Below are 17,257 nucleotides of genomic sequence, written 5' to 3'. Positions count from 1 at the left end.
AGAGGAAGGGAAACAATATGTGATGTTTTTTCAAGTCTTACAAAATTTTTTTACACCAGTCTCTGTAAGTAGAGCTTGTATAGATCTTTCTAAATGTAACATATTTCTTACCCCTGACATTGTCATGCAGCATGTATGACATGTACCAATTTAGTACCATAGAACAAAATCTGTCCTGGCATAATAGCCAGGTCACTGGTTACAACTTCTAGCGGTACATGGTACATGCTGCACGCCAATGTCCTGCATGTCAATGACAAGAGAAGGTCGCAGCAACTGTAAAGAACATGCACATTAAGGGAATGGCAACCATGACAAACCCAACGTCTTCAACACTCATTCTGCAAACAATTCTTTAGCTCATTTTGTGTTACACATTCCTTAACATTTTTAGAAATTTACTTAACTGACAAAGATAGTAGCAATTTCGCTATATTATTCTCTTCTTTCTAAGACCCAGATTAAGAATATAATAAAATATGTGTCAGAAGACATTTCGGTAAATATTCTAATTTATCCAGATTTTATAAAACTATTTTATATCTAAAGTATCAAATAATTGGTATAACCTTCAGTAACACATGAGGACTTCATTTTTAAAGTTTTCTTTAATACATAAGGCAAAATTCTTTCAGAAATCTTTAGTCCTCTATAAGTAACAGTCAAACAAGATGGCACAAATTCCATTAGAAGCCTACAAATCCACTTAAGGCTAGGTTTATAATAGGGACAAAAGCAAATCACATTTTTTTTACAATAAAAGCAAATCACATTTTTAAAAGTCTAATACATAAATTCTACTGGCTTACTACAGTGAGAATTTGATTCTTATCAGAGTGATTTAGTCTTCGTAATTCATTTCATATTATTTTGCCTTAGTATAGTTATATTTTTGTTGATCTATTTATTATAACACCTGTTTCCCAATAACTTAGAGATAATTGTGAAATTGGACAAGAATACCTCCAATATTGTATCGACTTTTATCAATGATCTCTTCAATAGTGCATTTGTTTTCATCAATGATCCCTCAGAATAAAGTAGTAATAACAATGTAACTGGGTATTATTTATTTAGTATTTTAAAAAATACTTTGCATGTATCATGTCATTTAATTGCCATAACTGTAATATAGAGATCATTACTATCCTATCTAACAGATGAGAAAAGAAGGTTCAGAAGATTTTGAAAACTTGCCTCGGATAATACTGCTAAAAGTGGTGAGCTGGAATATGAATCGAGGCAGTTTGATTCCAAGGCACACATTGTTAGCAAGGATATAATATTGCCTCCTGAAATAGATGGTATGTCTTTGGCTGACAAAATATACATATGTCAAAATTTTCAAGTTCATCTGCTTTTGAGAAAATAACTAGAGCACTCAACCTTTTTATTTTAAAAAGTCAATCTCAAAATGTAGGATTTTAGATTTCATGACAGGCAAATATGGGAGACATGAATGACCAAGTTGTGTTTCTCCTGCCCTGATATGATTTCCTATTTTATGAAAAAAAGGGTAGAGTGAGAAGTTCCTAGATTAATATAGAATTAGAAGATTGCCAAGCAAGATGTTATCAGGATGAGAATTCAGATTCTCAGAATGGGGTGGTACTATTTGTTAAGGCTCTGCCAGGAAAAGAACTCTGGCAGAATAGCACAGGGTAGCCTAGAAGAATGAAATACAGAGGCCAAAAGATGGCTTTTCTGGAAAGAGACAAGGAATGGATGATGAAATGACCTTTTTGAGTCTCAGTCCTGTATCTTTCTACCTTGTCGATTTTCAAATTTACTCTGAAGCTTCAGCCTGCCTTACCCTTGAAAGCAGACTTCTGACAGCACATAAGGAATATGGTTGTGCTGCTTTCTGGGTTAACACTGGTCTGCTGTTCCAAGCAGGCATAGAGGGATGATTCAGAGAACATTATTTCTTACACTTTAAAAGGAACACTAACCATCCTCAGCATGGGATGGTGATAGCTGTGCTACTTTGTCCAAGACAGGAGTAGGGATACGAGCAGAAAAGCAGGAGTGTCTTCCTGCTTTGCCTCTCCCTCAGTACCCAAGTGTTGGGGCTTTGCAAAGCATAAAATAAAAACCACTTGCTATGGAGAAAAGAGACAGGGTATAGAATGTTATCCCAGGGGTAGAAGTATCAATTCATTCATGTGATTTGGGGCAGTCTACAAACTCTCTGCAAAAATTCCTCCATCTGTAATTCCTGATTGACAAACGCTGCATCCTCTGAGTGTCCTTTGGGTGGCTCAATCATCTTCAGTTTCAGAAGCCCCAAAATAGACTGCTGTAGTGGCTCTCAATTCATAGAAACCATGAGACCAGAATGACCCAGACTTATTCCTAGTCCCAGACGTTCCTCACCTGCAACAGCAGCTACTATTTAAGCCAGTGGTTAATTCTGCTCCCAAGAGGACACTAGCAACATCTGGAGGCCATTTCATTGTCACAACTGGGGGAGGGGCCTACTGACTGGTAGAGGCCAGGGATGCTGCCAGACATCCTACAATGCCCAGGACGGCCCCATAACAAAGAGTGGTCTGGCCCAACATGTCAATAGCGCCGAGGCTGAGAAATCCCAAGTTAGAGCAAGTGAAACCAAATGGATGTAGTTTTTTCATATGGACCAACAGAGTCCGTGTAAGATACAACAGACACAGGATCTGTTCTCTTCTGAATATTAAGATTGAACTCAGTTTTTATTTATATACTCAAGTCTACCCTTCTTGATCTTAGTCTTGGTCTATTCCACAAACTCATCTCAGACTCTTTCTTGAACCTCTCTAGATGAAGCTAGATCAGGCATAGGTAGCATCACTCTTATTAACTGTTTTCTACATTTGTCTGTGGCTTTCTTATTGTGCCATTGACAGCAGAAGTTGGACTCTATAACCACAGTGGCCAAGAATAGACCCCACACACACTGTAATACAATATCTGTTGCTATCTTTGCTCCACTTTATGCTGACTTCATATCTGCCCTTGGCTTATTGTACTCTAGTGATCTCTAGAACATACTCTGCCTCTTATGCCCATTTTAATGACTGGGAAATTCAGCCCAGTACTTTAAATGCCTCAGACATTTTGTATGTGTAATCACAACCACTCTTTTAAGCAATTGCCTTTCCAAAATGTGTTGTAATTTATAAAACTATATGGTGTGTGTATACTTCATTATATGCTGCTATTTTTATTTCAACAACATACATTTTCTTTATTTCATCATATCTTGTCAATAATAAGTATGTGTGTTTTATAGAACTGTGGTTGATATTCAATACAAAAAAAAATCTAAAATGTTTTGCAAATACTTGAATCCTACATATATTGCTGACATTGTTGCTATTGTTAATATTTTAACCACTGACCCTGGCTAAGCAAAGATTGCTACAGATGCCTCTGCCTGGGCCTCTAATGTTAAGAGGTCACTAGTCCAAATGGACTTAAATTCATCAGTCATCCAGAACTGTGCAAACTTCTCCTTACTTCTCAATGTTCCGTCTCTCCCAGATCCTTGGCTGTGCCTATGATGTTATGACCTGCTTAATATTCCCATTAGATGCATTTTCTGGACTCTCTGTTGTTTCTCCTGGCTCACTGAGCTCTGAGTTCCCAGTTCTGATGTTTTCAGGTTGGCCTCACCTCACAGTCTCCATCAGTAATACATGATAAGGACTCAAGTGGGGTAATTACTGTAAAAATGTGGGACTTTGAACAGACCCATCTGTCAGCATATAATGATTGCTTGGATAGTAGTTAAGTACCTATATGTTTTAGAAGGAAGTACCCTCGAGCTGGATATTTTCATAAGCAGTATTGCCACGTGGTGTGATGCAATGGGCTTGAACTAAAGAGTCAAAGCAGGACTGGGTAGTAGGCATGGTTTTACCTCTTTTATATTCAAAAAATTAAGCCCTTGACAGTTTTTGTTAAACGAGAATAATGCCTATCCTGAAATATTAAAAAAAAATACTGAATACAGAGGGCTAGATGAAGACCAGGTGTTTAGCTGTTGATTTTTATTACTTTGCTGAGCAGGAATGTGATTTAAAAAAATGAATTTATGGGTATGAGAATTTCTGGCACAGAGTAAGTGCTTAGAAGATATTTTCTTATTATTATGGAAAAAAGTAACTTCTTCACATTTGAAATCACTTTAAACCTTTTCAGCCAAATTCTAATGAAATAACTTAGCAATAAACCAACATCAGCTGTCTTTACTTTTTTTTTTTTTTTTTTTTTGAGACAGAGTCTCGCACTGGCACCCTGGCTGGAGTGCAGTGGCATGATCTCTTTTCACTGCAACCTCCACCTCCCTGGTTCAAGCAATTCTACTGCCTCTGCCTCCCATGTAGCTGGGACTACAGGCATGCAACACCACACCTGGTTAATTTTTGTATTTTTAGTAGAGACAGGGTTTCACTATGTTGGCCAGGCTAGTCTGGAACTCCTGACCTCATGTTATCTGTCCACCTCAGCCTCCCAAAGTGCTGGGATTACAGGCATGAGCCATTGGCCCTGGCCTCTATTTACATTTTTAAAACCCAACTCTTATCTCTTCTATTTTATTGTCTTAAATATATATGCCACCACCCCCCAACACACACACACACACACACACACACGCACACACACACACACAGAGAAGAAAATCCTTTGAAAAAAACAAGTATATATTTAGCTTCCTTTTCATAGCGATATAGTCTTCTGAAATAAAAGCCAAGTGATTATATATCAAATAAAATTAAACAATAATATTATAAAAGAATATTCTGAAGCAGTAACATAGCATTCCACATTGGACAACCTTCACTCACTTATTTACTTAGCAAGTCCTTTTTGAGCCTTCATTCCGTATCAAGAAAAATGCTAGTACTGAAGTCATAATGGCAAATGAGAGTCTGCCTTTGCTACCAGGAGGAAGGCAGACTGTGGATTGGATATATAGTGGAAGGTAGACACAGTAGGAAAGAAGGTGAAGGGAGAAGATAAAAAGATAAATAGACATAAATGCAATGTTGTTTGTGTTGGAGAAGAAAGCACAAAGCAAGTTTTCTTCCTGAGGCTGGAAAGGAGGGGATGATAAATCTTCCAAGACGAATTCCCTGGGAACTCAGCCCAAATGAGGAGCAGTATCTACCAGGCAGATAAAAAGGAAGGGCAGGACGCATTCTCATGAAGAAAACAGGAAACTTCAACTGAGAGGCTTAAAGCAGCAGGGGACCCTAGGTAACAAAAACCAGTTCCTTAGAGCTGGTGGAAACCTGAGAGGGTTAGGAGACACTCAAATAGGAGGCAAAAAGCGTGAACAGTCAGCTTTGGTTTTGTAGTATGCTTATCTGAACTCAAGTATGATCTCCACCTCTTACAGTCTGGGTGACCTTGGGTAAGTTAATGTTTTCATCTATAAAATAAGAACAATAATTACCACTAAGTCACTGTAGGACTTAGAGATACCCCATAAAAGGAGCTAGGAAAGTATCATGGTTTGGGCACTTAACACTGGTAGTGATGAGTTAACAATGATGATGACAGCAATGATGGTGGTGGTGATACTCTCCCTTATCTGAGTACTTTCACATATGGCACCATTGGAGTATTCTTTCTCTCCTGATTCTTCGTCAAGTTGCTATTGCTTGCCCATCAAGTCTCAGTTCAAAGATCCAAACTCATCTGAGAGTTGGAGTGAGGAGTCCCCTCTCTGCTGTCACAGAGTACATTCTTCTTGCCCCTGTCATGACAATTTTCATATGCTATGGTCATCAATGATTTACTTTTTCTTGCTTGTCTTCTTCATCCCAAGCAAGCAGAGAAGAGAAAAGACTTCGGAATGTAAGCTTTTTAAAGACAAGGCTATGTCTTAACCTTTTGGGTGTCCTTATTTGTGCAACATTATATCGATTGCATATCCAATTAACATTTGCTAAATTAACACATGGATAGGCAAAATATCACAATACAGAATTTAAAAGGCTCTTTCATAAAATAAAACCATTTAATACAAGGGTTTTGATAGTGAATATAGCAAACAAAAGTCAGAGATCAAGGTATTTCTTTGGAGGGGGAAGGGGTTTTACTCTGGTATGTCTTTAGGTGGGTGCATGCTCATCCCAGTCATCACAGTGTCAACTGTTGCTCATCTAACCACAGTCCTCAAGTTACTCCTTAACCCTGAGGGAATTTGGGTGTTACAACAAAGGTTTAAGAACAATGCTCCTGAATGTTTAAGTCTCTAGATGTATCAAAGAAGAGGTAATTTTGATAGGCCCTGAGAACACTAATTATTTGATGAGGAACACCACCATTATTTTGTTTCATGTTCTGCAAATAGAAGAAAGTCCAATGACATGTTAACAAAGAAAAAAAAAAATAAAGGAAAGAAAACACAATGAAAATTGACTGGATACTGAGTCATTTAATAAGAACAGAGACAAAACTTTCTACCCACGCTTTTGCTCAAAGGTGATCAAAGAAGCTTCTGCTGTAAGGCAGGCAATCAGGGACAATGTTATATTTTAAATTAATACATATTTGTTGAAAGTGTGCTTGGATCATGGCATTGCCTGTCTTTTACAGTGCTGTGGACATTATACGTCTATCAGATTCTAAAATCTATTTTGCTGATCTCTGTGGTATGTACTTTTGGTCTTCTAGCTTCAAACCATCCAATCTCCATTTCCAAAAGAATCCAATATTTACTTGTATCACCTACTTTTTTTTTTCTCCACTCAACCCTGTGTATCATCAAGCAGATAGATAAGGAATTGGTGCAGGATTTAGTTCTAACCAACAAGAGTTGATGGAAAATCTGTGGGGTACTCTTTCTTAAAAAGAAATTCAAAGAAAAAAAAAAACACTCCTTGTCTACTGGACATCGTCAGTTGTCATGTCTGCAGGCCAGTTATGGAACTGAAGAAACCATGTAGTCACCATGACAGAATTTAGTCTGAGAAAAACAAGCGCAGAAAGATGCAAAGAGCCTGGGTTCTAGGTCATGATATTTGGGCATCAATTTAACTGACTCTGGAGGTGTAAAACTTTTTCAGTTTGTGAAATTATAATTTCTTATTCTTTTAGCCAATTTATTTAAACTTTTATGTTATTTTCTCTTGCTTTCAATGGAAATCATCTCAATTAATAAAATCTATATGTTCTTTAACTTACCCCAGATCTCAAAAGACCATGATCATAAGTTAGTTCCTTTTTAAAGGAGTGAATGGACAATGGTCATGATTGCCTATTTTTCCTTTCTAATCCTCAGCTTTCTTGTCTGCAAAGTGAGGGTCTAGAATCGGATATCTCTAAGAAACTTTGAAAGTTTTATGGCTGTAGAAATACAGCACATCAAATGTACTTTAATTTTCCTTTATCCTCTGGAAAATGGTGTGAGCCATCAAGAGAGATTGCCCCCAACCCCTTGGAACTGATCTTTTAAAAAACACAATGTATCTTTATTAAAGACAACATATAGTATACATAATCAGGAGAATGAGGAAGAAAATAATTATCACACCTCTACACCTGAAATTTCTAGGTATTCTTTGAGATTATACATAATGCTATTAACAGAAGCCATTCATGTATCACTAGACATTGTTGAAATAATGAATCAGCAACCAATATGCAAGAGAATGATTGTCAGTATATTATTTTCAAATATTAAAGAGGAAATTTTTGGTACAGCTAAATGATTGGCGTTAGTCAAAAAAGACATAGATTAGAAGGTTACCACTAAATTAGTACTTAAAGACCATCTATTAAGCTATTAATAGCCTTTAAGAAAGTGGGTGGTACCTGTCTAAATAAAGTTAATGACAAACCTTTGTTCTTGTTAAGATTTACCTCTTGTAAAACCTGTCTGGCTAATAATAACATCTTATATTTGGATTATCCTGAAAGATGGACCAGGAATGTATCAGCATCTTTACCTTTTACTTGAAGACGCAAACCTCAGGAATGTTTCCCAGGGTCATAGAACTGGGTCCTGAATTTAGATCCCAAAACGTTGTCCCTGGACCATGTGTGTTTAAGCTTGCTGTCAGAGTACAGCCAAATTCTGAAAACATAACACAAAGTCCACCTCCCTTTATGCATTGACAGCCTCACTTCGCACCCCTCCTTATCATTTACCCTCTGTCATCTAGTTGGTCTCAACGATTAAGTGCTTTCATGACAGTTGCATTACCTTTTTCTTCAACTTTGCACATTTTCTCTGTGTCTGAACTATTTTCTTTTCCTTTCTTGGTCAATCTAACTCCTATGCAGAACTCTGGTTTGGGTTTTGTGAATGCCGATGAATGCCCCCCTTCCCACCAACCTTGTATTTATCCCAGTTAGCACTCATCGCTTTACATTGAACACTCATCACTTTACATTGTAATCGTATTAATTTATATCATCAGCATGCTCTTCAAAAACAGAAGCTGTCACCCTATTCACATTTGAATTCTCTTTCATGAAATACTGAATGACTGAAATGATGAGAGAACACGTCCTGCGCTCTATTGCTCACACCATGCTGTGCTCACTGCTCTACCAACAACAGTTCTTGAGTTTGTTCCTTGATTCTATTTTACTTCCTTCAGAGGATATACCTAAAGAAAAAATTTTGTCATAGCTGCCCGTCCTTAATCAAAAATGCCTCCCTTGCATAGTCTCTCTGTCCTAATTCTTTCACTGTATCCAAAAAATGCAATAAAGGGCTGATCTTTAACTACAAGAAGTAATTTCATGTTATTTACTTTCCATTAAAATGAAGCAGAACCCATTTTTCTTAGGGAAAAATTCTGGAAACCAGAGTTGGGAGAAGTGGTGTTTTTCAGTCCGTCAGCAATGATTCATGTTGGAAATTAAGGTTTCTGATGAGAAAATGCCTCACTAAAGTGCCAGAACAAACAGTGCCCCTGAAAAGCCCTGTCTACTGAAATCAGCAGGAACTTGTGTCTGCTATGCTAACCCAAGCTCCAAAACTGAACGACGGGGGTTGTCTCTGTTTAGACACAAGACTTTCTTAATGTAGAAAAGTGTTCATAATGCAAAATCTTTTTTTTTTTTTTTTTACTTACAGAAGACACTTATCCTCAAAAGAAATAGCAAACTGTTCTCACAATCCCTGAGGAATGAGGAACCTTGTCATTTCCTTCAAATGTTGTTTTCATATTTCAAAGTAACAGGTTTAGTTCTGCTTAGGTCAATAAAGACCAGTATATTTCTGAACTCAAAAGTCAAACTACATTTCTTGGGAAGAGAAATGAATTTATAGCTTTGACTGTTCTTTTATTCAAATGATATTAACTGAGCACCTGCTATGTGCCAGATATTAGGATAAACACAAAGATAAACTAAAGTAAATAAAATAAAAGAGCCCTTTAATAGCTAGTAGTGAGACTTGCATGGAAACAGATAATTATAATTCAGAAGATTAATTGTTATTAAAGAGGTACAGAAGACTATGTAGGAACATAGGCAAGAACATAACTGTATGACTAAGAGAATGTGAGAAAATTTTCACTGAGAAAATTCTGCATAAGATTTAAAGTAAAAATAAGAGTTTGCCAAAAGGACCATTTTGGTGGGGGTGGGGGTGGGGGTGAGGGGTTGGGGATGGGAAAGGTACATGAGGCAAAGGAAATAGGAAGTCTAGAAGCAGAGAGACAATATGAAGACTGTATTTATTCCATGATAAAATTCCTCCTCAGTGCAACCATATGTATCATTAATGCAGCTACCCAGGTATCTTTCATTATGCTAGCACAGCACTGGGATGAGTAACTGCATTTTTTAATTGAATTAATCATTTCTTTCAATGACATTTGAATCCAATCTTCTTTCCCTATTTTCCCGGTAAAGGTCCATGATGATATCTTGCAGATGTTACTACAACATTAGAAGATACTTTTCATCCCCCTGGTGACTTCAAAATGAGTTTTTATCATCATTATAGTTAATAATAATTGCAGATAAAATTCTCAGCTTTTATGTCATAAAAATTGATCCTCACTATACAACTCTATGAAAATGTCGTATCCTTAAAAATTTCTACTAGAACACATACAAAGCACTTACATGGCATTTTTGTTTGGGGAGGTAATTTAAGTTTACTGCCCTTCTGTTAGAGGGGGGAAAATCCTTAACAGGGTTAATTGCCTTCCCCAAGGCCACATGATTCATGTGGTAAAAGGAGAGTGAAAACTCAACTTAAAGATGCCCCTCTAAAGAAAAAGTCATTCGATCTGCCTTATATCCATTTGTAGGTAGTAGTGAAGGCTGTGTGCATTTTACTTTTCTTCCCAATGGTGACAAAGAATATCAGAGTATTATGAAGAATTTCCAAGAAATAAGCCTGTTCAGAAGTAATTTTCTTATTTCACAGCTTATCCCTCAGCTTAAATCGGGTTCTGCTAATGTAATATTATTCTGTGTCCGTCCATGGAAGGCCAGCTTTGTTCACAATGACTCACGTTGTTCCAGTTGTGTACTACTTCCGGTCATGCTGGCACATATATAAAGGCCAAAGAACATCCAGGAAGACAAGGAGAAAGGCATTAATGTGATGATATTCCTGCCTACCATTGTTTGACAGTTTTCAGATACAGCTGGCAAGAAGGGAGACATTTGTGCAGCACAGTTTCTGGACAAAAAATTAGTATGATTCTAAATCCTGCTAGTGACCAAAATGTATTGATTACCAGATAGCCCCAACCCAAGATCAGAGATGCCAGTATACTTCTTCGGGAAATCTTCTGTGAATTTAAAACAAAAAGCAAGGCTTCTTACCTGGTTGCCTATTAAGTAAGGTCTTAAAATATTATTTAGGTCCTCTTAGAGCATCACCTCTCCTAAATGACCTTAACAATCATTAATAATCTGCAAATATACATTTAATGTCTACTGGGTACAGGGCATAGTATCAAGTAATCCCTGTGAGAAATAAAAGAGATTAACCTAATGATGGGATTTTGGCTCTCACAGAATTCATGCTACTTAATAACCCTAAGTATTATTCTGAAGTTGTTCAGAGCCCTTCTGTGATACCCAAACACAGACCATTCTTACATGTCAACAATAGCACAGTTGTCTTATTTTATAATCCTTTAGTTCAGTGATTCTAAAACATCAACATGCATCAGAACCACTTGAAGGGCTTGTTAAACCACAGATTGTTGGGCCCTACCCCAAGAGTTTCTGATTTAGTATTTCTAAGTAGAGCCCATGAATTTGCATTTTTAATAAGTTCACAGGAGATGCTGATGCTGCTGGTCTAGGGACCGCACTTTGAGAACCACTACCTTAGCTTACTAATTCCATGCTTCAGTTGTAAAACCATAATGTCTTTTCAGTGAGAATTAGTAATTTGCCATCACAAATTTACCATCAAGAATGTCTTCAGCAGCTGACCAAAACACAAATTTCTAGAAAATTATTAATAAATTATTTTTTCAAGAAGAAAATAAAGTAATACTAAATATTTTCTCTAAAACTGTTCAAATTTACCTCAAAATTATATTATACAAGAATACTTCTTAAAAGTAAAAGTTGACATTGACACCATAAATGTCGAATAAAAAAGAAACTTTTGATTTTATTAAGATATAAGTTATAAAATGTAAAGCTGACCAATTGTTATAATATAGTCACTCTTTATTAAAAAGAAGAAATTATAATGCTTCATTTTAAAAACAGCTGAATTTATAGTAGTTTGAAATTAAATTGTCCTATAATTGTTTAAAGTTTAAATACTTGGCCATACATAGAAATTGTAAATGGTGATAAATTTGTCATTAGCAGACTGTCCTATTCATGTTTATCACAGGCTGTGATTTTGCCTTAAGCATATAAGGAAGCTATGTCAGAATTAAAAAAAAAATATGTAGACCATTGCTAAGAGAGAAAAAAATATTCTCTCACACACATACAATATCCTCATTTCCAATTTTTGTAAGCTTTTTCTTTTGATTTCTTCATCAATCACCACTTGGAATGACTCATCCTAATGCTGAAGGAAAATGTGTACCTTGCTAAATGGAAGTGTAGAACTCACACTGGTGAATTCAGTTGCTGTAGAGAAGGAGTTACCAGTGGTAACTCCTTCTTTCATGTGTATGACTCTATGTTGAGATCATAATTTTATAAAGTTTATTTTTTATTCCTTATGACTACAGTTCCTAGGATTAAGACAGAGAAGAATCCCTACAAAAGGTACAATACAGAAGTATGTAACAATCTTTGCACTTAGAATTTCATATACTGTAATAGTGAAATTGGAGAATCTTCCATTTTGCATACTGCAATGACATAAAGAGGTGAACTTTTTGTTCTTAAACATTCCTTGCATTTCTAAATTTTTGTGGATATAATTTACATGTTTAATTATGAAATACCCTTTAAGAATAACTTGCAATACTAGTTCAAGTACTATGCAAAGTACAAGTATGTTGGTGTCCAGCATTTAGGTTAGGGGTATAGAATTAACAACAAGTGAGATTGCAATGCTATAGTTACATGCCATCTTATCATCCCAATTCATGGCAATGTCACACACCAAAATACCAATTTGCTAAAGAAATTATTTCCTAACCACCAAGTTCCAAGCCTACAGATTTAACAATATATTCTTATGATAAAATGTTCATCCTCTTTTACCCCCTTGTCTTCTGTATCCTATGCCTCACTTGGCTGAGGCTGTGGATTAGAAGCAGCAAGGGGGAAAAAGTATTTATTAGCACAATGACTCATCAATATTACAATATATAAAAAAACAGTAAAAGTCACCATGAAAAAGTTTGCCAGTTCAAGATGTACTCTGAAAACAATGAAAACCTTAAAGATTTATTTAAGTATAGTTTGTAAAAACTTGCAGTAGGACTATGTGGGAAATAACTAGAACTTTTAGACCTTGAGACCCTTTTCTAAATGGAAGTGAAAAACTGGACGTAAGGCAGTATTAAAATGAATCAAACAGGTCTTGTAAAAAGGAAAGAGAAAGAAGAAGAGTGGTCACTAAATGGGAAGGTAAAGAAATATTGTGTACTGTATTTCAGAGTTACTATATAAAATATAATACATATAATTCTTGATCTGGGAATCACCACCTCAGATAAGTTACTCACAATTTATAACTTCAAGAAGGATGGAGGATTTCCTCTACTCACTTTAGACACACATGGATGCTAGACTGATATTCAAATGTGCAAGAAATAAGAAAAAAATCTCTGCACATTTTAGAGACAAAATTCTAAGTTTGCAATTCCACTAGCAAAAGAAGTAAATGAAGACCAGAGATTTGGCTGAAAGATTTAATTTACTTTCAGTGCAACCAAGAGAAGCCACAGCAGTGAACGAAAAAATCAAGTTTGCTGCCTATGGTGGGGGACATTCTTCAGAAATCACATTTATAATAACGCAAAGATCTGTTCTCCATTTAGCATTCCCAGATAGTTCCTAAAACTTTCCATTATAGATCTCAGTGTAAAAGATTTTTTTAATGAATGTTGCTACCTTGATAGTAAGATTTGTAATCATGTCAGAACAAGCTTTACTCCTGTACATGCTCTGAAATAAAGGGAAGTTTTCAGAGTGAATTGCATTCAGCATTTCACCTAAAGTGATCTGAGAACACACTTGGCACCCTTATTTGACTCCCTTTTCTCTCCATTACTGGTTTTGACAATAGAAATATACCTGCCCAAGTATGTCAGGAAAAGTGTGTCAGTAACTGGCTGAGCTAAAGAATGGCCAGAATGACAAAAGCAAGTGTCAAGCAACCTGAACACTGTTGAGCATGTTGTTCCATTATGACTTCTCCCAGTTCCTTCTCTTCCAACTCTGACACCATCATGACCACAGACAGCCTTCATTGGCAACAATTGGTGAATTTGACACACTGCAGACTGCAACACTTCTTGAACTTCAAGTGGAGAAGAAAACACACACACACAGCTATTTTCTCTTCCTGCACACTTTTGGTCTTTACATCTATTTTAGCAATGCAATTCATTTTTGTTCATTCCAGTTGCATTCTTTTTTAGCAGCAGTTTAACTGTTGAGAGGAGAAACAGTCAGCATTTACTATACTGATGGGGAAAAAGCTCTCTAAAGGTTATTACACTGAGCTTTGGGAAAAAAGTCTCTAGAGATTTTAGAATTTCTAAAATGGAGCAATATGCAAATTATTAAGTATCTGGATATTTCCAGATCCTCAATGTGGGTTATCATTATCTGCAGGCCAACCAGATTCCATGAGGGAGGTTTACTTAAAATTATCAGATAGTAACTTTAAGAGTGAGGAAAAAAATTAACTCTAAAAAACCATGCGTGAAACTAAAATTCTAAAAGTTCAAAGAGTATTTTGAGCTCCAATGTCCCATAGCTTCCCAAAACCCTCTCACTTAGGACTTTTCTTTATATTGTTATTGCATTTTGTTCATAGGCTAATGCATTACCTAAATATAGATAGCCATTTTTAGTATAAATTCCAAAAGCCATAAATGTTTCATAATTGAGCACATAATTTGAAGTAAGAGAGCTTTTCCACTTATCCCTTTTTACTGTTGCAAATTGGAAAATGCTCAAGTAATTGCTCCTTTAATAGTTCAGTGCTTGCAACTATATATACTTTATGAACATCACAAGCATCTTTTGCTCCCCATAGCAATATTGGGAGTAGGATGCACAAAAGAATTTAACTTGTACAATTAACCAAATTACCCAGAGCTTTGATTCAAGATTCTTTCATTAAGCCATTAATATAATACATTGCTAAGTGGTGGGTTGTCCAATTTTTATGATGCTTTTTATTTCAATTCAACAGCTGTAGTTAGAAGTAAAAATGAGCATCTGCAAGATCAGCAAGATGATGTAAAACCCCCACACTAGACACAGTTTTTGTTCCATAGTTTGTTTGAGGGCAGTCAATGCCAGAGCACTAATAAAGAAAGTGATATGAAGTCTCAAAAAGTAGTAGTCATTTGTGCTTACCCAATAAAGAAAAGGGAAAATAAATGCTTGATTCCTGTGACTTCAAACTCTTAAACAGAAAGCCACTGGTTATGTTATGACATGCTAGACATACTCAGCAGTAGACAGCCAGTTTGTAACTCTATCCCACTTTAGGCTTCAACACATATTTCCCACTAGAGTTTATATATATCTTAATGTAGAGTGACATATGTTTACTATTTTGGCTTTGTTCAGTGGTTATATGCTTATATAATTGATGTCTGTGGGAAATTGATACACAGAGGAAAACTTATACCCAAAAGTCAACATTTTTTAAATTTCTAAACTTAGATACAGCACAGAAAATATAATGCTGAAAAAGATTTTCAAATCTTTGCCATTAGAGATGTTGTAAATTTTCTGAATATGAGTTCTGCATGATTTCAGTCAACTCCCTATGTTTATGTATGATGGGAGTCTAATTATGCATCATTTGATATACCCTGAAAACCCCATTGCTTTTAAAAGTAACTGCTAATAAATAGAGGAACATGTTTAGTTTATGGTTTATCTATCACTGAAAGGCTCTGGCAAAGGGTAGGTAAATTCACAAAGAAGAGACATTGTTGAAAATTATATTCCTTTTGTAATTACAGTCTATGCAATATTATTAAAGGCCTGAGACATAAACAAAAACACAATGTAAATCATAAAAAGTCAGGGTCATCAAATTCTGGAATAGCAGCAAAAGGTATATACTTGTATGTTAATGAGAGATTGCAGTAACCAAGATGACCTGTCAGGGTATCAGGGTTTTTTTTTAATTTTTCATAAAGAGTCTGAGATGAATCCACCACTTTCCTTCAAGCTGCAAAATATACACACAGATAATAAGACAATTCAAGTAAATGACAAAATAGAGTAAATTTTTATTGGAAACCTGGTCACTTCTAAGTCTTCTTGGAAGTAAGAGCATCCCAAATAAAAACAAAGAGAATGATATAAGCACAACTTGAAACTAAAACAGAAGAGTGAAATTGTGAGTTTGTTCTTTACCTTTAATCATGTGCTATCAGAAAAGCCTAAATTTAAAACAACACCTGCATTAAAGAGTGTCTCCAATCATCTCACTGGTTTTAAGTTACAGGGTGATATACATAGGGACATGTGGTTTTATACTCTCTCTAGTCTTTCATCTTCTCTCACTATAATCTCTTTAGTCTAACCACCAGTTCAACACTCACATTGAAGTATTAGCTTTGTTTTGAAAAAGAATAAGAGATCCAAAATTCATATGACAATGAAATCCTTTTATCAGATTTGTAGTCGGTTTGATGGTATCTATTTCTAGCAGTTTGTAAATTCTTCACCGGTTCTACCAAGAAAATTAGCATACACTAGAAACTCTTCTAGACACTCACTAAACTTTCTTCTGGAAATATACCACTGATAGATTCTCAGTCAAAAAAGTCAAAGGCATCATGATGAAAGAAATGTTCAGTGGAAAGTATTCTTTCCAGTCTACATACACATGCAAACAGACCCAAATGCTTTATTGCAATTCAACCTTCAATTCAAACTCAAATCAACTAGGTATGTCCACTGTCAGTACCCTGATATATCAATGCCCATCTGTTAGGTAGATGAATGAAGACACATGTGCAGAAGCAGAGGGAAGAAACCAAACCAGATCCTACCTTAATTGTTTTTGAGGGTTGACACTTGATGTGATGGGACACGCTGGCAGTTTGGTTCATGTTTCAGGACCCTGGACAGTGCACAATCCCAGGCTGAGTTCCAGAATGAACTAATATCAAGTCTCCTCTATTAGACTTCAGTAGGGGCTGCTGCTGCTGCTGCTGCTGCTGCTGCCGCCACTGCTGTTGCTTCTGCTGCTTCTGTTTCTGCTGCTTCCTCACTCTGGAGGCTGGAACGCTGTCAGATTGGAGGAATCTGTATCTCACTTAGCCCTAAATAAAGCATTTACTTGGTTCATCGGTCTCAAAGCTCTTGGCAATATGGAATAGAAAGCCAAAAACGGTTTAAATTCACTTGCAGTGTACCTTTTCAGTATGGGGATGTGACAGCTCCACAGTATAGCCAATGATCCTGGCTCTCATTCCCCTTTCAAAGGGACGAAAATCAGAAAACATACAGAGATCAATTGCAGTCCTGCCGTTTAAAGGGGCACTCTCAACTCTTGTCTCTCCGGATTATACTTTCTCTAGTGTAAAATTTCTCTCTCTCTCTCTCTCTCTCTCTCTCTCTCTCTCTCTCTCTCTTTCTCTCCCTCCCCCCCACACCCTAA

General features: G+C 36.2%; 1 protein-coding gene across 1 annotated transcript in view; it reads right to left on the bottom strand.

Annotated features, from left to right (window-relative positions):
* DPP10 (dipeptidyl peptidase like 10) overlaps positions 1 to 16,871 on the bottom strand; it is a 1,417,953-nt gene extending 1,401,082 nt beyond the window's left edge. Inside the window, exon 1 of the mRNA XM_078327944.1 lies at positions 16,647 to 16,871. Coding sequence (XP_078184070.1) covers positions 16,647 to 16,706 — 60 coding nt within the window. The 5' untranslated portion in view covers positions 16,707 to 16,871. The remainder of the gene's footprint in view (positions 1 to 16,646) is intronic.
* Between the last annotated feature and the right edge of the window lie 386 nt (positions 16,872 to 17,257).

Source organism: Callithrix jacchus, chromosome 6, assembly GCF_049354715.1.
Source record: "Callithrix jacchus isolate 240 chromosome 6, calJac240_pri, whole genome shotgun sequence".
Classification (NCBI taxonomy): domain Eukaryota; kingdom Metazoa; phylum Chordata; class Mammalia; order Primates; family Cebidae; genus Callithrix; species Callithrix jacchus.
Note: the sequence above shows the minus strand (reverse complement) of the source record. Positions and strands in the feature narration are given on the sequence as shown.